The sequence below is a fragment of the Zingiber officinale genome, chromosome 5B (assembly GCF_018446385.1).
Source record: "Zingiber officinale cultivar Zhangliang chromosome 5B, Zo_v1.1, whole genome shotgun sequence".
In the NCBI taxonomy this organism is placed as follows: Eukaryota; Viridiplantae; Streptophyta; class Magnoliopsida; order Zingiberales; family Zingiberaceae; genus Zingiber; species Zingiber officinale.
The window spans coordinates 100,168,645-100,192,263 of NC_055995.1; the positions used below are offsets into that span (position 1 = coordinate 100,168,645).

A 23,619-nucleotide genomic window follows, 5' to 3' on the forward strand; every position below is an offset into this window, starting at 1 on the left:
ATGTTCTTTCTTGAACATTCTCTGGACATTCTCCCATTCTCCCCCTTTTTGACACACATCAAAAAGAGTGAATCAAAGTCAAGAGTTTCTTCCTAATGAAAGTCCCATACCTTTCATTGAAACCCTCAATTTCCCCCTTGATACTAAAGTCAACAATCAACTTAGTGATAATCCCATATCACTCAAGTCTTTAGAGTAAAAACTCCCCCTAAAAGTCAATTCCCCCTTGACTAATAGGTAAAACTCCCCCTAAAGGTCAACTCCCCCTTGACCATTGCACCAACAATGTCTTGGAGAGTTTCAAACCTTTAGAAATCCAAAACACAAACTGTGTTTTAACTTTCAGCTGAAATTTCAGACAACATAGTCGAAAATCAGCATTTTGGCACGCTCTGATCGGTCACCAGACCGATCAGACCTCACTGGATCGGTCACCAGACCGATCCACACTTCCCTGGATCGGTCCAGTGACCGATCCAGACCTCCCTGGACCGATCAGCATCCCCTCTGATCGGTCCACAAATCTCTAATAGAGATTTCTGATTTTTCTCCCGAAATTCAGAAACCCCTAAAAAATCACAGAAAATTCCAAAAATTGTAAAATTTTGAGGATACATTCCTCATAACATATATTATCATGGAAAAATAGTTTTCTATGAAAATAACTTCCATTTTCAAATCTTGATACAAAGTTAGAAAAACATTGAAATAGCTCAAGGTTAATCCATCTTTGTATCAACTTGCTCAATGATGAATGCTATCACTAGAAAAGCTTCATCAAGGTTTTTCAAATCAATTTTGAAATGATTTTAAAACATTCAATTTAGGACCACAATCTTAGGGCTAAATGTACATGACTTGTACACAAGCTTTCCCTATGATCCTCAATTACGAACTAGGCTCATCTAGGTACAAGAGCTATGCACCTTGATCCTAACTCATAATCCTAATATCTCACACACATCTAAGGTGTATTAAACACATCCAAGTCAATTTTGATGTGAGATATGGGTTTAGGTCATCTTAAGCTAAGTTCTCATGCATTTTCTAAACAACAATTTGAACTCCATATCAAATTGTGTTTTTATCCTTAAATCAATTTAATTGATCATACATGCAAGAGATGATGACATGACATAAAATAATATCATAAGTGGAAACATGTGTCAATGTCATGATGTCATGGTATAAAGTATGAAACTTAACTAAAGTAGGACATTTAACTAACCTAAGCATTATCATGACATTTCAAATGACAATAAACTAAATATGATGTCATGACATGGCATATGTCAAACAATATATGGCAAATAACATGTAAAGGTATAGAAGATACCTAATTCTAGCTTTAGTTGTCATTTTTGGTAATTTTGATCATTTTGCCATAAATTCTATATTCCTAAGTGTAATAGATCTAAAATCATATACTAAAGATTTTTAGATCACTATGTGCCAATTAGATTGACTCTAGAAAATTCCTCAAGTGTGGTTGGCACATCCTAATTGTTGGGACCTTAGATGGCTAGAGGGGGGTGAATAGCCTCTTTGAAAAACACTAAACACAAATTTCTTCAAGAACTTTGTTAGCACAGCGGAATTAGAAAACTAAAACAAGAAAGCACAGCACACTAACTCAGAGATTTACGAGGTTCGGGGATAACTTGCCCCTACTCCTCGGCGTGTCCGTAAGGTGGACGAATCCTCTTGATCTTTCGGTAGATCACACCCCGGAAGCTATCCGGCTAAAGGATTCTCCTTCTCGGTGGAGTAACCTCTCCACAAAGTCTTTAACAGCAGTAAGAAATTAAGCACAAGACTTACAGTAGTGGCTCAAGTGAAATGATCAAAGGAAGCTCACAGCCACAATCAGCGAAGAACAAGCACACTGCTTCAATCTTCCAGAGAGTTTTTCTCCACAGTGTTTTTCACAGCAAGAGCACAAAAAGCATTATCACGAGAGCCTCTCCTCTCCACCTTCATATGCCTCTCTGCTCTGTAACGGATCTCTGCCAAACCTGCAGCAAATCCCTGCAAATCCCTGCAACCGTCCACGACGTCGCCAATCACGCTTCTTCCTTGTCTGATTGTCTCAGCTCCCACCAATGGCATCCTCGTTTCCACTGGTACCTCTGAGCTTGAACCTATCAGCACAAGTCAAGCTGATTTCGACCAAACGGCTGCCAACAGATCGCAAACGAGACGTTGCTACCAAAACTGGTTTGTCCGCAGCGAGACACAGCAAAAGCTTTTTCGTCGCCTTCTACTAATGATCCTTAATTTGAATTCACCCAACATCAAGTAATCTGTAACCTGTAACTTCGAGAAAGCTTACAACAGATGGTTAGAAACGAAATAGGTAAAAAGCAATTGCGAATCAGAAACAATAAGAGAAAGCGCATGCAAAACAAGCCATACTGTGGATCGGTCAGCAGACCGATCCACGCTTCTATTTATCGTCACTGATCGGTCTGGTGACCGATCAGGTGCTTGTCTGATCGGTCCCAAGACCGATCCACCCCTTCACGCGAATCTGCCACCGAAGCCTGATCGGTGTGTGGACCGATCAGGACTCAGCTGGATCGGTCCGTAAGTCCGATCAGTATCCACCCAGCGCTACTGAGGATCATCTGATCGGTCCCCGGACCGATCAGTATCCACTCAGTGTGCTACTGAGTGTTATCTGATCGGTCCCCGGACCGATCAGTATACACTCAGTGTGCTACTGAGTTTTGCCTGATCGGTCCCCGGACCGATCAGTATACACTCAGTGTGCTACTGAGTGTTGCCTGATCGGTCTGCAGATCGATCAAGCAACTGGATCGGTCTACAGATCGATCAAGCAACTGGATCGGTCTACAGACCGATCAGCCGTGCCACTGTGCCACTGGATCGGTCTGCAGACCGATCCAAAGCTGTGAGTCTCGAGTCAAGCTTCCAAGCTTGCTGCCCTCACCCCTGACGGTCCAGAGAGCGTGCTACCGAACCCTCTCCGACCATACATGCCAAGCTTCCACACTTGGACTTCCCAATTGCCTGGTTTCACTCACCAGGACTTTCCAATTGCCTGGCTTCACTCACCAGGACTTTCCAACTGCCTAACATCCCAGTTAGGACTTTCCCACTGCCTGGCTTCACTCACCAGGACTTTCCAACTGCCTAACATCCCAGTTAGGACTTTCCCACTGCCTGGCTTCACTCACCAGGACTTTCCCGTGCCAAGCTCCTCGCTTGGACTTTTCCCAATCAGGTCAATCAGGTTAACCAAGTCAACCTTGATTAGTAATTAATCTGAGTTAATTTAATATCTGATTCAAACTTAAATCAGTGTCAACATCAAAACAACATCCAGGTCAGACTGTATCAACAATCTCCCCCTTTTTGTTGTTTGACAACACAATTTAAGTTTAGATCAGAAAAACGCTCATATCCATAATTTCAGGGAAATTAAGATCTCCCCCTAAGATGGATATAACTCAGTTACCTTCTCCTCTTTTTTTATATTGATTCAAAGAGGTCAAATCGTCTCTAAACTTAATTATTCTCTCCCCCTTTGTCAAACACCGAAAAGGTGTAAAATAATGAATAAGACTGACAAGCACCTCCCCCTTTTAACCAATAACGCCTCAATCTTAATCCACATAAAAAAAATACGGTATATGAAAAACAATGGCATATGAAACATCATAAGTGTATCATGAATAGTGAAGCATCATAAATAGCATGAATATAAGAAACACAGCTAACATCCAGTTCAGATAAATGTATCAAAGACATAGTATCAACAAAACAATCAAAACATAGAGAATGTCAGCCAACATCCTCATCAAGAGGATCATCCGCAGCATCAGCTGGAAGAGTGGAATCCTGAAGAGGCATGCTGCTGCCTGAGGGTAGCTCGCCCGCGGAGTGCTGAGGAGGTGGATGGCCGGCCATCCATCCTAGAAATGCCTGATGTGTCGCCAACTGCTGTCTCTGTAGAGTATCGAAGCGCTGATCAATCTGGAGGCGCAGGCCATCGAACTCTGCAGCCACCATCTCCTCGTGGCGGTCAAACCGGCTCTCCAGCTCAGCGATCTGCCAGCGCAAATCTGGATCCTCCTCGCCATATGCAGCAGCAGCAGGAGGACGAGCAACCTGTCGTGGAAGTGGTAGCTCACCCAGTGCCCTCCCATCCTTCCACCTAACCGGCCCATCCTGACTTAGGATTCCGGACTTGGAAAATGCACGTTTCCCAAGTCGACAATCCTGCCTGACCATCTTCACTATCCTCCCCCTGGAGACGTCAATACCCATGGACTCGAGCCAACCAGTAATTATATGCCCAAAAGGCATATAGATGTTGTCGCCGCTCGGTTCGCTATGGGATATGATAGACATATAGACACTCGACATAATATCAAAATCTAGACGTCGACGTAACCCATAAAGCATCAGACAGTGATATGGTCGAATTTCTGCCAACGGTTTAGAGGTGATAGGTAGAAGACATTGTGTGACAACTTTGAAAAGGATGTAGTCAGGAGCAGAGAGTCTAAGGGCTGCAAATGTAGGAAAGTCGTCATCTAACTCATCTAAACCATCCAGTCTCGGATGACCAAAGAAGTACTCATAGATTGAGTCAGAAGAGACATTAAGAGGATGAGGTACGGGTTCAGGCAAAACAGGATAGATGGAGAACACCGTCCCCGAACACAAACGACAACCTAAATACTCAAAGAAGGCAATTATGTTGAGATCAACGTTTTGCTTAGCCACTCTTGTTCTATAACTACCATCAGGAGTCCGATGAAGGTTGTTATAGAATTCAGATACTAGATCAAAGTTGATGTCCCTTTCTAGAAAAACCAAAGAATCGAGCTTGAGTAGGCAATGGTTTCTAAAATAGAGGGACAAGATTCCTGCATGAACTTCTTATCAACGGATCGACAAGGGAGTAATTTGAAAGTCCTCTCCTTAAATGATTTTTCAAATTGTTGGTTGGGGAATCTCCCCGAACTAGCCGGTTGAGGTCGGGAGGTAGCAGGAGCTTTGGACTTGGATTTGGATTTCTCGGTTGGTTCCTTAGAGGTACCCTCACCACTAGTGGGTTTCTTCCTAACCATTTGGACAATGGGAAACAAAGAGAGAGCACCGGCCATGGGCAAACCACCAAACACAAACCACAGTCACCGTAAGAAACATGATAACGTGAACTGCCAAAGACAATAACAGTAGAGATTAGAGATCGAGAGATTACCTCGGTGCCATTTTGACCCTCGGCTTTTAGAAGACGATGGGTCGAGAATACGGGAGGAAGAAAGGGGCGTCGGGGCGTCGGTCGGCTAGGGTTGTGAGAAAGAAGAAGATCGGGAAGAGAGGAGGTCAGGAGGATTTAATGAGGGGGTAGCGCACAGTGTAATCTGATCGGACGGCTGTCCGATCAGGATCGATTTTAACGCACACAAAAAGGGTCTGATCAGTCCCCTTGACCGATCAGGAAACCCTCTGATCGGTGCTCGGATCGATCAGGGGCCTTCCTGTGAACCATAGAGAGCTGATCGGTCCTTGGACCGATCAGAGATCGAACAGAGAGATTGAAGAGGTTGAGACTCTCCTGATCGGTCCCTGGACCGATCAAATGTGAATCGTCGCGTGCCAGAACCTCCTGATCGGTCCCTGGACCGATCAGTGAGCCAACAGAAAGCACGAAGATATCTGGAGGACCCCTGATCGGACTGTGGACTGATCAGAGAGTCTCCTGATCGGTCGTGAGACCGATCAGTGTCTGATAATTCAGATTTCTGATATCTGAATTCGAACAACTGATTTTGCAGTCGTTTCTCTCGAGAATTCTAAAAATTCAGAACTTCTCAAATTCAGAACACAGAACTTAAACATCTACGAACAAGAACATTTCCTAATTGCACGCTCTGAAAGTCCTAACATTCTAGGTTTTTTTTATTTAAGTTACAAGTTAGTTTCAGACATTTCAGAGTTTCAAAACCTGAAATATCCAACCCTGTCATGTTTAGTTTCAAGTTTGTCAAAATATATCCTAAATTACTATTCTTACATTATCAACTCATCTTATCATTAAAGATACCAATCCAAAGTATCAATCAACACATCAATCATGATTAGATAATTTCTAGACAAAAGTCCAACCAAGATTCCTTGGTTGGAATATATGAGTAAGATCTAGGAGTCAAATACACATGAATTATGTAATGACCTTCCCCATACTCAATTTATGTCTCTTCAACCTACTTATTCAAGGGATGCATAGTACATTTTGAATAAATTGGTTGTTCCTAGCATCTCACCCCATTTCTAGCAAACAAAAATAATTTGTTAAACCTTATCGTTTGTGTGAGATGTCCCCAAATTGCCCAAATCAGTTTCCCAATTACTCTTGTCATCTTAATAGTCCTTATTGATCATGGTGAAGTTCTAATGACCTAAGGAGCCAAACACATTCCCAACTCCCTCCTTAAATGACTAAATTCATTCTCCGGAAGGGGTTTTGTGAAGATATCGGCTAGGTTTGACTTTGACTCAACATATGTGAGCACAATGTCTCCCCTAGCTACGTGATCTCTTATGAAGTGATGACGCACTTCAATGTGTTTGGTCCTCGAATGATGGACTGGATTTTTAGTTAGGTTGATTGTGCTAATGTTGTCGCATAGCACTTGTACACCCTTATAAGAGAGTCCATAATCCTCTAGGGTGTGTATCATCCACAACAACTGTGATACACTCTCTCCCATGGCAATATATTCAGCCTCGGGGAGAGAGCAACACAATGTTGCTCCGACTTGACCAACTAACTAAACATGAACCTAAAATTGGCAACCCCACTCGTACTTTTCCGATCCAATTTGCACCCAACATAATCGGAGTCGGTATAACCTATCAAGTCAAATGATTCAATGCGAGGGTACCAAAGACCTACTCTAATTGTGCCTTTAAGGTATCTCAGAATTCTCTTAACTGCAATTAAGTGAGATTCCTTGGCACGGACTTGATACCTAGCGCACATGCCCACAGCAAAGAGTATGTCCGGTCGACTAGCTGTGAGATATAGAAGACTACCGATCATGCTTCTATATTGCGTTAGATCAACTGATTTTCCACTCTCATCATTGTCAAGACGAGTGCTCGTCGCCATAGGAGTGGATACTTCCTTAGAATCACTCATTTTGAATTTCTTAAGCATCTCTTGAGTGTATTTTGCTTGATGGACATAAATGCCATCTCTAGTTTGTTTGATTTCTAGTCCAAGGAAGAATGTCAATTCTCCCACAAGACTCATTTCAAACTCACTTTCCATGTGAGTGATAAATTCATTTAAATAGCCCTTGTTATTTGAGCCACAAATTATGTCATCGACATATACTTGGGCTACAAAAATATTTTCACCATCTCGACGAAGAAATAGTGTTGGGTCTATTTGACCCCTTACAAAACCCTTTTCTAATAGATAAGTCGACAACCTTTCGTACCAAGCTCGAGGTGCTTGTTTTAGCCCATAAAGAGCTTTCTTGAGCTTGAACACGTGGTTTGGAGCTTCGGTATTCACAAACCCCGGTGGTTGTTCAACGTAGACTTCTTCTTTAATGAAACCATTTAAGAAGGCCGATTTAACGTCCATTTGATAGAGCTTGAAACCTCTATGTGCAGCAAAGGCTAGCATTGAACGAATGGACTCCAATCGTGCCACAGGAGCATAGGTCTCATCATAATCGAGGCCTTCAACTTGACTATAGCCCTTGGCTACTAGTCTTGCCTTGTTTCTTACTACCTCTCCCTTTTGGTTTAACTTATTTTTGAAGACCCATTTAGTTCCAATAATGGTGGTCTTCTTAGGTCTAGGAACCAAGTCCCACACTTGGCTTCTTTCAAATTGACCTAACTCATCTTGCATAGCTATGACCCAATCAGGATCATGCAATGCCTCATCAACTAGTTTAGGTTCGATTTCTGAGATCAAAGCAACCTCATTCGACTCATTTCTGAAGAATGATCTAGTCCTAACCCCTTGTTGGATGTCTCCCACAATCTGGTCTTGTGGATGACTAGAGACTATCCTAGATTGCCTTGGAGTTGGCGGTGCCTCATGAGTGGTCTCACTCGGCACAGGCAAGAGATCAGATTGAGCACTTTCTTGCCTTTGCTCATCATCTTCAGAGTCAACTTCGACTCTTCCAATGTTTTGATCATTCAAACTTAGATTTCTAAGTTCGAATTGAATTTCTCCTACATCCCTTGATTGATCATTTGATTTAGGGATTTCTTCAAATGCTACGTCTGAGGATTCTTCAATCAATTTAGTCCTCTCATTGTAGACTCGATAGGCTTTGCTGGTAAGAGAGTACCCGACCAGTATCCCTTGATCAGCCTTAGCCGTGAACTTCCCAAGATGGTCCTTGGTGTTTAAGATAAACACTTTACAACCAAACACCCTAAGATGTTTAATTGTAGGCGGTTTCCCAAACCAAAGTTCATGGGGAGTCTTTCCTAAAAACCTATGTATTAAAACTCGATTTTGCACATAGCAAGCTGTATTCACAGCTTCAGCCCATAAGTAGCTCGGTAGTGAGTACTCATGAAGCATGCTTCGTGCAGCCTCTTGTAGGACTCGGTTCTTTCTCTCCACAACCCCATTTTGCTGTGGGGTCCTTGGAGTAGAGAACTCATGCCTATATCCCTTTTCTTGACAAAACTCTAAAACCTATGATTTTGAAATTCCCACCATGATCACTTCTAATGGTTTTAATTGTTGTCGATTTTCATCTTCAGTTCTTCTACAAAAGGAAATAAAAATATCTATAGTTTGGTCCTTATGTTTCAAGAAGAAAGTCCATGTGTATCTAGTAAAATCATCAACGATTACCAAACAATATCTACTTCCATTCAATGATATTACACTACTGCAATCAAATAGGTCCATGTGCAATAAATCTAAAGCAGTAGATGTACTTACATTGCTTTTACCTTTATGGACAGCTTTTGTTTGCTTACCCTTTTGACATGCATCACATAGTTTGGTCTTGTGGAACTTGATGCTTGGTAAGCCTCGCACTAATCCTTGGTTGGCCAACTTCGAGATGTTCTTCATGTTTACATGTGCCAATCTTCTATGCCATAACCAAGACTCTTCTTCTTTCGACATGAAACACTTAATCAAAGCATTAGTAGCACTTTTAAATGATACTTGATAAATATTGTCAACCCTTGTGCCTACTAGTACCGTGTCAAGTGTGTCAATGTGTTTAATCAAACATTGACTTGAATGAAATTCAATTGTGTAACCCGTATCACACAATTGGTCGACACTTAGGAGATTAAAAGTCATCCCTTGACTAGAAGGACATTCTTGATATGAAGACATTCGATATATGAATGTCTCCAATTCCTACAACCTTAAGGCTACCATTATTACCAAAGACACATTACCTCTACTTTTGTTTTGAATGGTAGTAAACAGTGATTTTTCCCAGTCATGTGCTTGGAGCATCCACTATCAACAAACCAAGTTGATAGATGCTCCCCCACCAATGCCTACAATACACGAAAAATAGAGGTTTTAGGTACCCAAATCTTGGGACCTAATGCTTCTACAACGAAAGACCTAGGAACCCATGCCTTGGTCATACCTTTCCTAGTTCCATGAACCCTAGAAACATGTGATCTACTATTTTGAGTTCTAGACATTAGAGAAATGAAACTCGACTCCTTGGGTTGATACCCTAACCCGGCTTTGTTGTAAACTGCCCTTTAGGCATTTAGAATCATGTCTAGAGTCTTAGAGCTAGTTGAGAATTTCTCAAGCATTTTCTTGAGTTTCTCAACCTCACCCTTTAAGGCCTTGTTCTCATCCTCAAGGACTTCTAGATGTAGGTCATCGACCTCATCTTCCCTAAGGGTCCTTAAGGTTTTACTTCTTCTTTCAACAATTTATTTTCTGTTTTTGACTTTTTAAGCAATGTAGATAAGTGAGTGATAGTTTTATAACACTTTTCTATATGAGAAGAGGTTACCTCTTCATCATCCGAAGATGATGAAGCCGTGGTTGAAGCGCTTGAGTCATCACTCTCGGATTCTGACTCTTCCCTTGCCATGAGTGCCAATTGCCGAGTGCTCTTTTCCATCTTCTCTTCTTCCTCCGATGAGCTTAATGAGGACTCATCCCAAGTGGCCTTGAGAGCCTTCTTCTTCTTGGCTCTTTCCTCCTTCCTTTTGGCTCGCTCCTCCTTCCTCTTTAGTTTCGGACACTCGCTCCGAATGTGTCCTTTCTTGCTACACTCATAACATGTAACATTAGATTTATCAAAATTTTGATCATTAGTTTTACCTTTTCCTTTGTATCTTCGGCCTCTTCTCATAATCCTCCTTACGAAGTTCGCCATCTCGCTTGATGATGACCCACTTTCATCATCGGATTCGGAAGAAGAGGTGGATGAGGAAATCTCCTTTTCTTTCTTCTTTTCCTTCTTCCTTCTTCCATCCTTGCTCTTTGGTCCTGCAAATAAAGCAATACCCTTCTCTTTTTGACCTTTGTTAGCAAGCTCATGAAGTTCCATCTCACGTAAAAATTCATCTAGTTTAACAATGGAAAGATCCTTGGATACCTTGTAGGCATCTACCATGGATGACCACAAGGCATTCCTAGAAAAAGATTTAAGAGCGTACCTTACTAGGTCACGGTTTTCTACCCGTTCATCCACGGAGTGGAGACCATTGATGATCTCCTTGAATCTCCCATGAAGTTCACTCACCGTTTCATTGTCCTTCATGGTTAGATTTTGGAGCTGATTCAAGAATAGGTCCCTCTTGGCAATCCGAGAATCTCGAGTTCCCTCTTGGAGCTCGATGAGTTTGTTCCATAGGTCTCTTGCACTTGAGAACGGACCTACCTTGACGAGTTGGTCCTTGGCGATTCCACATTGCAAGGTGACCATAGCCTTGGCATCGGCTTGTGCTTTGCGGAGTTGTTCGGTAGACCACTTTGACGACTCGAGTTCCTTACCTTCTTCATCCTTTGGTGGTGTGAAACCTTCCTTGACTGAGAACCACATGGCTATGTCGGTTTTGAGGTAGTACTCCATGCGGCCCTTCCAATATTGAAAATCTGCTCCTTCGAAGTAAGGCGGACGGTTGGTGCTAAATCCCTCCTTCATGGCCATTGTTTTGCTCTTCGGGTTGTTAAGCCGAAATGAAGAGCACCAGGCTCTGATACCACTTGTTGGGACCTTAGATGGCTAGAGGGGGGTGAATAGCCTCTTTGAAAAACACTAAACACAAATTTCTTCAAGAACTTTGTTAGCACAGCGGAATTAGAAAACTAAAACAAGAAAGCACAGCACACTAACTCAGAGATTTACGAGGTTCGGGAATAACTTGCCCCTACTCCTCGGCGTGTCCGTAAGGTGGACGAATCCTCTTGATCTTTCGGTAGATCACACCCCGGAAGCTATCCGGCTAAAGGATTCTCCTTCTCGGTGGAGTAACCTCTCCACAAAGTCTTTAACAGCAGTAAGAAATTAAGCACAAGACTTACAGTAGTGGCTCAAGTGAAATGATCAAAGGAAGCTCACAGCCACAATCAGCGAAGAACAAGCACACTGCTTCAATCTTCCAGAGAGTTTTTCTCCACAGTGTTTTTCACAGCAAGAGCACAAAAAGCATTATCACGAGAGCCTCTCCTCTCCACCTTCATATGCCTCTCTGCTCTGTAACAGATCTCTGCCAAACCTGCAGCAAATCCCTGCAAATCCCTGCAACCGTCCACGACGTCGCCAATCACGCTTCTTCCTTGTCTGATTGTCTCAGCTCCCACCAATGGCATCCTCGTTTCCACTGGTACCTCTGAGCTTGAACCTATCAGCACAAGTCAAGCTGATTTCGACCAAACGGCTGCCAGCAGATCGCAAACAAGTCGTTGCTACCAAAACTGGTTTGTCCGCAGCGAGACACAGCAAAAGCTTTTTCGTCGCCTTCTACTAATGATCCTTAATTTGAATTCACCCAACATCAAGTAATCTGTAACCTGTAACTTCGAGAAAGCTTACAGCAGATGGTTAGAAACGAAATAGGTAAAAGCAATTGCGAATCAGAAACAATAAGAGAAAGCGCATGCAAAACAAGCCATACCGTGGATCGGCGCATCGATCCACGCTCTATTTATCGTCACCGATCGGTCGGTGACCGATCGGTGCTTGTCTCGATCGGTCCCAAGACCGATCCACCCCTTCACGCGACTCGCAGAGCCCTGATCGGCCTGTGGACCGATCAGATACACTGGATCGGTCCGTAAGACCGATCGGTATTCACCGCGCCATCGAGATCATCCGATCGGTCCGGACCGACAAGATCCACTCGCGTGCTATCGAGTGTTATCCGATCGGTCCCGGACCGACAAGATACACCGATGTTATCGAGTTTTGCTCGATCGGTCCCCTGACCGATCAAGATACACTCGCAGTGTTATCGAGTGTTGCCTCGATCGGTCCCGCAGATCGATCAGAATCGGATCGGCCGTATCGACGCTGCATCAGGCAACTGGATCGGTCTACAGACCGATCAGCCGTGCCACTGTGCCACTGGATCGGTCTGCAGACCGATCCAAAGCTGTGAGTCTCGAGTCAAGCTTCCAAGCTTGCTGCCCTCACCCCTGACGGTCCAGAGAGCGTGCTACCGAACCCTCTCCGACCATACATGCCAAGCTTCCACACTTGGACTTCCCAATTGCCTGGTTTCACTCACCAGGACTTTCCAATTGCCTGGCTTCACTCACCAGGACTTTCCAACTGCCTAACATCCCAGTTAGGACTTTCCCACTACCTGGCTTCACTCACCAGGACTTTCCAACTGCCTAACATCCCAGTTAGGACTTTCCCACTGCCTGGCTTCACTCACCAGGACTTTCCCGTGCCAAGCTCCTCGCTTGGACTTTTCCCAATCAGGTCAATCAGGTTAACCAAGTCAACCTTGATTAGTAATTAATCTGAGTTAATTTAATATCTGATTCAAACTTAAATCAGTGTCAACATCAAAACAACATCCAGGTCAGACTGTATCAACACTAATCACCTTAGGAATGAATAAAATTTTAAATTTCATTTTCAAGGCTTGATTACACCTTGAAAATTTCTAAAGTGCCACCTTTTGCCATGATTAGGTTAACTACCTATTCAAGTAAGGTTGGCACACCCTAAACCATCTAGCGTGATGGAATCACGCTCTTAGGAACCCAATACCTATTGGAGCTCATTGGGTTCACTAAACATTCACTAGGGATGACTTCCCTAGCAACCCTCCTAATGACCCTCCTAGGCTTTAAAGCCTTGGTCATTTGGGACTCATCAAGATCAACTCTAGGGGTGACTCCCCTTGTGACCTTGGTGATGGTCTTTCTAGCTCTAGGTATTGTTCCATAATCGAATGGAACATTATGATAAGTGGGTTTGACCACTTGAGTCTTAGGTTTGTGACCCAAACCTCTCATGTCCTTGGGCTTTTGCTTTTGACCCTTAGGCCCTAAGGATGATTTCTCCAAATTCTTATGGGTCTTTTCTAAAGTGTCAAGTCTTGACCTCAAGACTTGATTTTCCTTTTCTAATACCTCAAGTTTTAATTTGTCATTTTTCTTTGAGGTATTCCTAGGAATATGTCTAGTTGTTTTGGGATTCCTACATAGGTTTTCCTTAACCTTAGATGAGTTAGTCCTAGGGTTGGCATTTCTAGTATTGTTCTTGTCTAGGCTAACATGTTTTGCACCTAAGCACATGTATCGGTTTCTAAGATTATCATGCTTATCATTATTGACAATTGCAATAAAATTACTAGCATGTGTCTTATAAGGATTGCAAGAATGTGTCTTAAAGGATACCTTAGGGTTTGCCTTAGCTCCCCCTATAGATGTGTTTGGTCTCTTGTCCTTGTGAGGTTGCCTCCCCCTCGGACATTGAATTCTATAATGTCCCCTTCGCTTGCATTAGAAGCACACCACGTGCTCCTTGCTCTTGCGTTTCGGGACTCCGGCTTCCTTGACCTTTGGTGCCGGTGGAGTCTTCCTAATCCTCTTTGGACATTTACTCTTGTAATGCTCATATTCCCTACACTCAAAGCACATTATATGTAATTTACTTGAAATTAAATCGCTTGAGTTACCTAGGGTTGAGGATGGATGTAAGCTCTCTTCTTCATCCCTTCCGGATGTAGAAGCTTCTTCTTGCACCAATCTTGAAGAAAAACTCTCCTCCTCTTCTTCCATAGATGTTGAGTAGCCCTCAACTTCTAATTCCTTACCTCCATGATGTGAGCTACTTGGCTCACTTGACTCCTCTTCATGACTTGAATTGGAGCTCTCCTCATGGAACTTAGCCAAGTTGTTCCATAACTCCTTGGCATTGTTGTATCCACCTATCTTACACAAGATATCACTAGGTAATGAAAATTCAAGGATTTTCGTTACCTCGTCGTTGATTGTGGATTGATGGATTTGTTCTTTCGTCCACTTCTTTTTCTTGAGAAGTTCTCCCTTTCTATCCAACGGAGGAATAAAACCTACTTGTACACAATTCCAATTTGCTAGGTTAGTCATAAGAAAATACTTCATTCTTACCTTCCAATACGTGAAGTCGTAGCACTCATAAAAGGGTGGAATCGTGATGTCTTCTCCGAGTCGATCCATTCTCTAGCTTGTGCTCCCCCGGGTGTTAATCCGACGAAGAGCAACTTTGCTCTGATACCACTTGTTAGGACCTTCGGATAGCGGCTAGAGAGGGGGGGTGTGAATAGCCGACCTCAAATTTACGTTTCTTTCTACAAATCAAGTTAGCGCAGCGGAAAAATAACAACAGAAACGTAAATGGAGAAATCAAACCTCAAGCACAGCGATGTAACGAGGTTCGGAGATGATACTCCTACTCCTCGGCATGCCCGTAAGGTGGACGAAGCCTATCAATCCGTCGGTGGATGAGACCCCGGATAACCGGCTAATATGAACTCCTTCTGGGTGGAGAAACCTCGCCACAATCTCTTGCAACAGCAAGATAGGAGTACAAGAAAGAAGGCAAGAAACAAAAAGCAATACGAATGTAAAAACACTTTGCCTTCTCGTCGACGGGAGTCCGTTGATGAAGCAACAACTTCACGGATGCCCAACAGCAGCTGAACCAGCCGAAGGAAGCTCACTCGAAGCTTCAAGAAGTATGAGCTCAGCAAAGCTCAGTAAGAGCAGAAGGAACCAGGAAGAAGCAGTTTTTTTTTTTCACTGTAGAAGCCCTCGACCTCTTTATAACCTGCACCTGCTCACCTGCCGACAGAGTTCTGCGAAGAAGACGGAGATAGCCGTTGTGACTCAACGGCTATGCCTGGACCGATCACCTGATCGGTCCAGGAGATCCCTGATCGGTCCACAGACCGATCAGGCTAAGCCTGGACCGATCAGACCATATCCTGATCGGTCCAGGATGGATCTGATCGGTCCCTGGACCGATCAGTCCTTTCTCTCCTTTTCCTCTGTGTTGCTTCCTGATCGGTCTCCAGACTGATCAGATAACTCACAGTACCACACTGATTGGTTACTGATCGGTCTGCAGACCAATCAGCCGTATCATTGGATCGGTCACCAGACCGATCCAGGTTTAGAGCTCCCAGCCCTAAACCCTACCTGGTCCTGAGAACGAGCTACCGAGCCCTCTCTGACCTAGTCCGGAGAACGAGTTACCGAGCCCTCTCCGACTTCGTCCGGTCCAGAGAACGAGCTACCGAGCCCTCTCTGACCTAGTCCGGAGAACGAGCCACCGAGCCCTCTCCGACTTCGTCCGATCTAGAGAACGAGCTGCCGAGCCCTCTCTGACCTAGTCCGGAGAACGAGCTGCCGAGCCCTCTCCGACTTCGTCCGTCCAGAGAACGAGCTACCGAGCCCTCTCTGACCTAGTCCAGAGAACGAGCTACCGAGCCCTCTCCGACTTCGTCCGGTCCAGAGAACGAGCTACCGAGCCCTCTCTGACCTAGTCCGGAGAACGAGCTGCCGAGCCCTCTCTGACTTCGTATGCCAAGCTTCCATACTTGGACTTTTCCCGTGCCAAGTCTCCATACTTGGACTTTTCCCGTGCCAAGCTCCCTGCTTGGACTTTTCCGTGCCAAGTCTCCATACTTGGACTTTTCCCGTGCCAAGCTCCCTACTTGGACTTTTCCGTGCCAAGTCTCCATACTTGGACTTTTCCGAATCAGGTCAACTCAAGTCGGGTCAACCAGGTCAACCTTGACCAAAGGTTGCACCAACAATCTCCCCAAGTTTGTATTCTTGTCAAACATCAGAATACAACTTTTTCTATTCTCGTCAAACATCAGAATAGAACTTTTCTATTCTCGTCAAACATCATAATAGAACTTTTCTATTCTCGTCAAACATCAAAATACAACTCGAATCAGGTCAACTCGAGTCAGGTCAACCAGGTCAACCTTGACCTAAGGTTGCACCAACATCCTATTCCTACAAAAGGAGGGGTCAAGGTATTATGTTTCATTTATTGATGATTGCACTCGTTACTCTTGGGTCTATCTTATGAAACACAGGTCTGATTATCTTACAATTTTCAATAACTTTAGAGCTCTTGTGAAAACTCAATATTCTAATGTCATAAAGTGTTTTCGTTATGATTTGGAGGGGGAGGGGGGTGAATACACCATGAATCAATTTTCATATTACTTGCTTCTGATGGTACTATTCATCAAATCTCGTGTACAAATACTCCTGAACAAAATGGCATGGCAGAACGGAAACATAGACATCTTGTTGAAACAACCCATTCATTGTTATTATATGCTAGTGTTCCTAGTGTCTTTTAGGGGGAAGGAATCCTTACTGCTGCTCATGTCATTAATAGAATTCCAATCTCACACAATTCAGAGATGTCACCTTTTGAAAAATTGTATGGGTATGCTCCTGTCTATTTCTCTTTGCATGTTTTTGGTTGTACTTGCTTTGTCCTTCGTCCGCATGCAGAGCGTAATAAGTTAGCATCTCGGTATACTCTTTATATCTTTCTGGGTTATGGTGTTAGTCAAAAAGGATATCGTTGCTTTGATCCGTTAGTCAAAAATTGTATGTCTCTCGTCATGTTGTGTTTCTTGAGCATATTCCATTCTTTTCTATTCCGGCTAGTTCGCATAATATGACAAAGTCAGATCTGCTTTGCATTGATCCTTTCAATACCGATACTGAGAAGATTCACCCACAAATTCTACTGGTAGTTCAACTGAATCTGGTACTTTGATCCCCGAGATATCCGCTCCACATATTCCTCCTTCTGCCACTACCCAATTATCTCCCGAGGTTGTGAATGATCCTGTTGGTGCAACCTTAGGTCAAGGTTGACCTGGTTGACCTGACTCGAGTTGACCTGACTCGAGTTGTATTTTGATGTTTGACTTAGGAAGATTGTTGGTGCAACCTTAGGTCAAGGTTGACCTAGCTGAGTTGTATTTTGATGTTTGACACTCGTGGAAGAGTTGTATTCTTGATATGGGACAAGAATAGATGTTTGGGAGATTATTGGTGCAACCGTAGGTCAAGGTTGACCTGGTTGACCTGATTCGGGAAAGAGTCCAAGTATGGAGACTTGGCAACGGAAAAGTCCAAGCAGGAAACTTGGCACTGGAAAAGTCCAAGCAGGGAGCTTGGCACGCGAAAAGTCCAAGTGTGGAGACTTGGCACGGGAAAAGTCCAAGTATGGAGACTTGGCACTGGAAAAGTCCAAGTATGGAGACTTGGCACGGAGAAGTCCAAGCAGGGAGCTTGGCACGAGGGAAAGTCCTAACTGGGATGTTAGGCAGGTTGGAAAGTCCTGGTGAGTGAAGACAGGCAGTGGGAAAGTCCTAACTGGGATGTTAGGCAGTGTAGAAAGTCCTGGTGAGTGAAGCCAGGTGAAAGTCCTAACTGGATGTTAGGCGGTTGGAAAGTCCTGGTGAGTAAAGCTGTGCAGTGAGAAAGTCCTAACTGGGATGTTAGGCAGGTGGAAATCCCGGTGAGTGAAGCGGTGAAAGTCCGTGAGTGAAGCCAAGGAAAATCCATGGATCGTGGATGATCGGATATCCGGTATTGAGGAAAGTCCAAGTAGGTCAAAGGGATTGACAGACACTTGGGAATTCTAGCAGTCAAGGGAGTGACCAGATGCTAGGAATGAAGTACCAACAGTCGAGGTTGACCGAATGTTGGTTTGAAGGCTTGGGACTTGGTTTGGGCAAAACCAAGTCACTAGTTATCTGATCGGTCCGTGACCGATCGGTGCTATCGATCGGTATCTCGATCGGCCGCACCGATCGGTGATCGACCGCGAAAGACGCCGATCGGTGCGTGGACCGATCAGAGCTTCGATCGCGGCGACCCGATCAGGAGACGATGTCGCGGAAGGAAGAGCTTCAAAGTTAAGAGTTGGGATCGGTCGGACCGATCAGTTGTCGATCGGTCCACGCATCGATCGTAGTACGCATGTATCGTTTTCGACCGACCGATCGGTTCGGGACCGATCAGTCTGATCGGTCCACGCATCGATCAGGTTCTAGCTGCAACACAACGCTAGTTTCTTCACTGCTTCTTCTTCGCAGTATAAAGGAGACAAGGGCATCTTCGTGTAGATCGCTTCTTCTTTTGCTACAGTGCTGCTGTTCTGGTGCTTGAGCTTTGTTGAGCTCTTCTTCGCAAGCTTCACGTGAGCTTCTTCCTTCGTGCTGCTGTGGTTGGCGTCTGAGAAGCTGTTGCTTCTTCAATAGTCGAAAAGAAGGCAAGCGTTGCTTACATTTGCTGTGTATTTACTTCTTGCTTCTCTTGTATTTGTACTCCTTATCTTGCTGTTGCAAGAAGTAGTTGTGGCGAGGTTTCTCCACCCATAAGGAGCTCATATTTAGCCGGTTCTCCGGGGACTCATCCACCGACGGATTGGTAGGCTTTGTTCACCTTACGGACACGCCGAGGAGTAGGAGTTCATCTCCGAACCTCGTTACATCGGTTTGTTTTTCTTCTCCTTAGTTTCTTCCTTGTATTTCCGCTGCGACTAACCCTAACTGTAGGAAGAACGCGAGAATTTGGGGCGGCTATTCACACCCCCTCTCTAGCCGAGTACAAACGATCCTAACAGATCCTTCTCTCCATCGTTGTCAATCCACTCATGTTCATAAGTCTACTAAACTACCAGATTTTGCTTACTCTTGTTATTCTCATTCTTTTGCTTCATTTATTGCATCTATTCATTATCTTTCTAAGCCTGAATCCTATAGAGAAGCTATTTGTAACCCACTTTGGCAGAGTGCTATGGCTGAGGAACTAACTGCTTTGTATCAGAGTCATACATGGAATTTGGTTCCATTGCCATCAAGAAAACATACTATTGATTCTCGTTGAGTATATAAGATCAAAACTAAATATGATGGATCTATCGAATGAAACAAAGCTCGTCTTGTTGCTAAAGGTTATTCTCAGGAGTATGGCATGAATTATGAAGAAACATTTGCTTCTATTGCAAAAATGACAACTGTTCGTACTCTGATTGTTGTTGCTTCTGTTTGTCGATGGAGAATATCTCAGATGGATGTCAAGAATGCATTTCTAAATGGCAATCTTCATGAAAAAGTTTGTATGACACCTCCTCCTGGTATTTCACACAAATCTGGTGAAGTTTGCAGGCTTCATAAAGCGTTTTATGGTCTCAAACAAGCACCTCGTGCTTGGTTTGAGAAGTTCTCTACAGTGATTACTTCGTTTGATTTTCATCATAGTAATCATGATTCAGTATTGTTTGTCAGATGTACGAGTGCAGGTTGTATTATTTTATCATTATATATTGATGACATGATTATTACTGGTGATGATTCTGATGGAATTGCTTCCTTGAAGTCTAATTTAGCTCATTGTTTTGCTATAAAAGACTTGTGTATGTTATGCTACTTTCTAGATATTGAGGTTGCTTATTCCCCGAAAGGTTATATTTTATCTCAGTAAAAGTATATATCTAATCTGTTTAAGCGTGCTCATCTTACTGATAATAGAGTTGTTAATACTCCTATTGAGACTAATGCTCGATATTCTCCATCTGATGACTCACCTTTGTCGGATCCTAGCTTGTACATAACTATTATTGGAACCTTGGTTTATCTCACCGTGACTCATCCAGATATTGCGTATGTTATTCATGTGGTTAGTCAATTTATCGCTGCACCAACTACAGTTCATTGGGCTGCTGTTCTTCGTATTCTCAAATATCTTCGGGGCACTAAATTTCAAAGTCTTTTATTTTCTTCTACTTCATCTCTTGAGTTGCGTGCATGCATACTCTGATGCAGATTGGGTTGGTGATCCTATGGATCGCAAATCTACCATTGGTTTCTGCATTTTTCTGGGTGATTTTCTCATTTCTTGGAAGAGTAAAAAACAAGATGTTATTTCTAGATATTTTACAGAAGCTGAGTATCATGTCATGACCTCAACTACTTGTGAGATAGTTTGGTTGCGTTGGTTGTTTGCGGATATGGGTGTCTCTCTTCATCAACATACTTCGTTATATTGTGATAATCAGAGTACTCTTCAAAATTACACGCAATTCAATTTTTCATGAGCGAACGAAATATATTGAATTTGATTGTCACATTATTCGTCACCATCTTCATATTGATACTATTACATTGCCTTTTATTCCTTCGAAGCTATAGTTTGTTGATATATTTATCAAGGTACATTCTGCTTCACGTTTTCATTTCTTATCTGACAAACTCTCAATGCTTCTAACTGTAGAATCGTGAGTTTGAGGGGAGTTGTTAGATTATATATTTATTTGTTCATAGTTTTAGGGCAATTTAAATTTTTTTTTTTTAAATAGAGTTTAGGGGTTTTTAACTTAACCATATAAGACCTTATACTCTGTATCAATTTTAATTTTAAGATCTTTTCCTTCTCTTAATTTCTATAGCCACCATATTACATTTATTGTGAAAATAGATAGAGGATTGGCTACACACTTTTGAATATCAGCAAGAAGATCAGTCACTTGCTTCAACACCACCATTTCCTATCAGAACTCCCATGTACCTACAAATATCACCATCACAAACATCAGCAGCAGCACATTCATTAGTAATTAGCCATGCTTTCATATTAATCAAAATTAGACTCTATGGTATAATTTTATTATCACTACAATTAAGTTTATTATTACCTGCCCAACATCATGAGAGTTGCTTGAGGGTTAGTTCCCGGGGAGAAACTGAAAGTGGATCCATCAATCACCCTGAGCCCGCCCACGCCGATCACTCTGTATTCATGGTCGACCACCTTTCCTACTTCACACCCGCCATGGAAATGCCAAATGGTCATTACGAGGTCGCTGCAGTATTGCTCCAGCGAAGTGGCGTCCTCTGCACTTCTTGCTCTGTTATTGACTACTAAGTTCGCAGTGAGAGCCTGCAAGTACTCCACCGTTTGATTCGGGTATCTGAACTCGGACAGCGCTTGGGTATCGATCACTCTCATGACCGTCTGCAATGCCTCCACGCATGTTCTAAGATCCTCAGGCTCCGTGAAGTAGTTGTAGGTTACTGATGGATTGTCCTCTGGGTCGAGATTCTTGAGACGAAGATATCCTCGGGAGAGAGGCCTTGCCAATTTTTCACCTACTACGCCACCTTGGAAGAAGTAAGGGACGGTTGGGGAGTTGCCTCCCAAAAGCGCTGCGACTAAGTTGAAGCCCGTCAAGGACTCCATGTAGTAGCCCGGCCCGATTCCGACGACTTGAACCGAAGTGATAGTCAGTGGCTCCGGCGAAGGCACGGCGAAGATGTTCATCGGGTTGTCGGCAATGCCATGGCCGACCATCGGCTGGTCCAGGACCACCTCGATGCCGAAGGACTTGAGGTGGTCCGCGGGGCCGACGCCGCTTAACATGAGCAACTGCGGGCTACCGAGAGCGCCGGCTGACAGTATGATTTCGCCTGAGGAGCAGCCCTTGAGGCGGGCCTCGTGGATGTTGCCGGCTTCGTCCTTGTACACCACGCCGTACGCCTGGGGGTTCTTATGCTGGCCGGTAACGTTCCTGAACAAGATCCTCTGCGCCGTGGCGCGCAAGAGCACGGTGATCCTGGCGGGGTCAGCGTACTTGAGCAGATCGGCGGCGGTGTGGCGATGGCCGGTTGGGTCGAACGTGGTTCCCCCGACCTTTGTGCCGTCCAAGTGCTGGTAGGTGAATCCGTTATCAGGGGTGACTCCGGCCTCCAGAAGCCCTGCCCTGTATGCCGAAGTCCACTCTGTTAACTGAGGCCAGAAAACCAACTCTCGCTCCAGCCACTGGAACGACTGGTCGGCCAGCTTCGGGTTCAATCCCATATCCTTCACCTCCAGGCGGCTGGCGCGCGAGTAGAACCCAGCGTTGATGCAGGTGCCGCCTCCGAGGCAGCGAGCTCGTGTATTGATGACGCCATCCTCGGAGACGAAGCGCTGTGCCGGCGAGGTCGGGGTGAGGTAGGCGAGATTCTCGATGAAAGAGGCGAGGTTGGAAATGTTGGCATTCCCGTAAGGCGATCCGCCTCTTTCCAGCACTAGCACGTCGAACCTCTTCGAGAGGGTAGCGGCCAAGGGGCAGCCTGCTGTCCCGCCGCCGACAATGATGTAGTCTTGGAACGACACCCGTGGAGAATCTGCCGCTTGCCTAACGAAGCCATACGCTGGCGGTATTCACAGAAACCATACATAAACAACTGATTATACGATCGTTAACATGGATTAAAAGGGAACTTAATCATAAAAAAAGTATTGATTAATTAAGAAAAGGAAAAACATTACAGTTCTGAGCATAACAGAAGCCATTGAAGCAGAAGAAGATAATAATTGCAGCAGCAGCAACAGAAATGAGCATTCTTTGTCTTCCCAACTCCATGATTCACACTAACTGAAACTTAATCAATTAGCAGCTTCGCGGTGCATCGATATGATTGGATCAATCATTGATCAACTTTATATAAGTTGAGGATTACATGTTGATCCCACAAGTCATCCGAGTTGGTATATGGTAGGATGTTTGTCACATAAGGTCGTGGGGTCGAAACTCAGGGTAGTCGGGACGTAAATCCCTGGTCCCTGTGCAATTCACTCCACCTGTCACATGCTCGTTCAGGATGTTGTGATTTACCTCCCTCGTGATGACCTTGGGTCGGGAGCGACGGGGGCGTTGGGGGCGAGCGATTTCGCCTTTTGCCACAGAATTACACGCATAGCTTACTAGACATGTTTCAATGGTAGAGGGATGATAAATTTTTCGGAATCCGATGGACAATAGAGGGAGATCTGCTGGTTAATATATATATATATATATATATATATATATATATATATATATATATATATATATATATATATTATGTAAATGATCTGATCATAATTAATTATGATTTTTCGTTGGGTTCATTGATGTTAGATTATAATTTAGATTAGGATGGATGATCGAAATCTGTCAATGATGGACAAGTGGCCAGGCTATCGAGCGTCGAGCCAGGAGGTCCTAGGTTTATTCGTCCCGACCTAAATTATAATCTAGGAGACAATGAACTTAGAAAGAGATCGCAACCAATTACAATAGGATCATA

At 43.9% G+C, this 23,619-nt stretch overlaps 1 protein-coding gene across 1 annotated transcript; it reads right to left on the minus strand.

Moving 5' to 3' along the window:
- Positions 1-20,920: 20,920 nt before the first annotated feature.
- Positions 20,921-22,955, minus strand: LOC121985177 (protein HOTHEAD-like). Its single transcript, XM_042538472.1, has 3 exons — positions 22,820-22,955; positions 21,201-22,701; positions 20,921-21,073 (listed from the first exon to the last, which is right to left on the minus strand). Exons 1-3 carry the CDS (start codon positions 22,911-22,913, stop codon positions 21,025-21,027), a joined length of 1,644 nt encoding a protein of 547 aa, XP_042394406.1. The 5' UTR covers positions 22,914-22,955; the 3' UTR covers positions 20,921-21,024.
- Between the last annotated feature and the right edge of the window lie 664 nt (positions 22,956-23,619).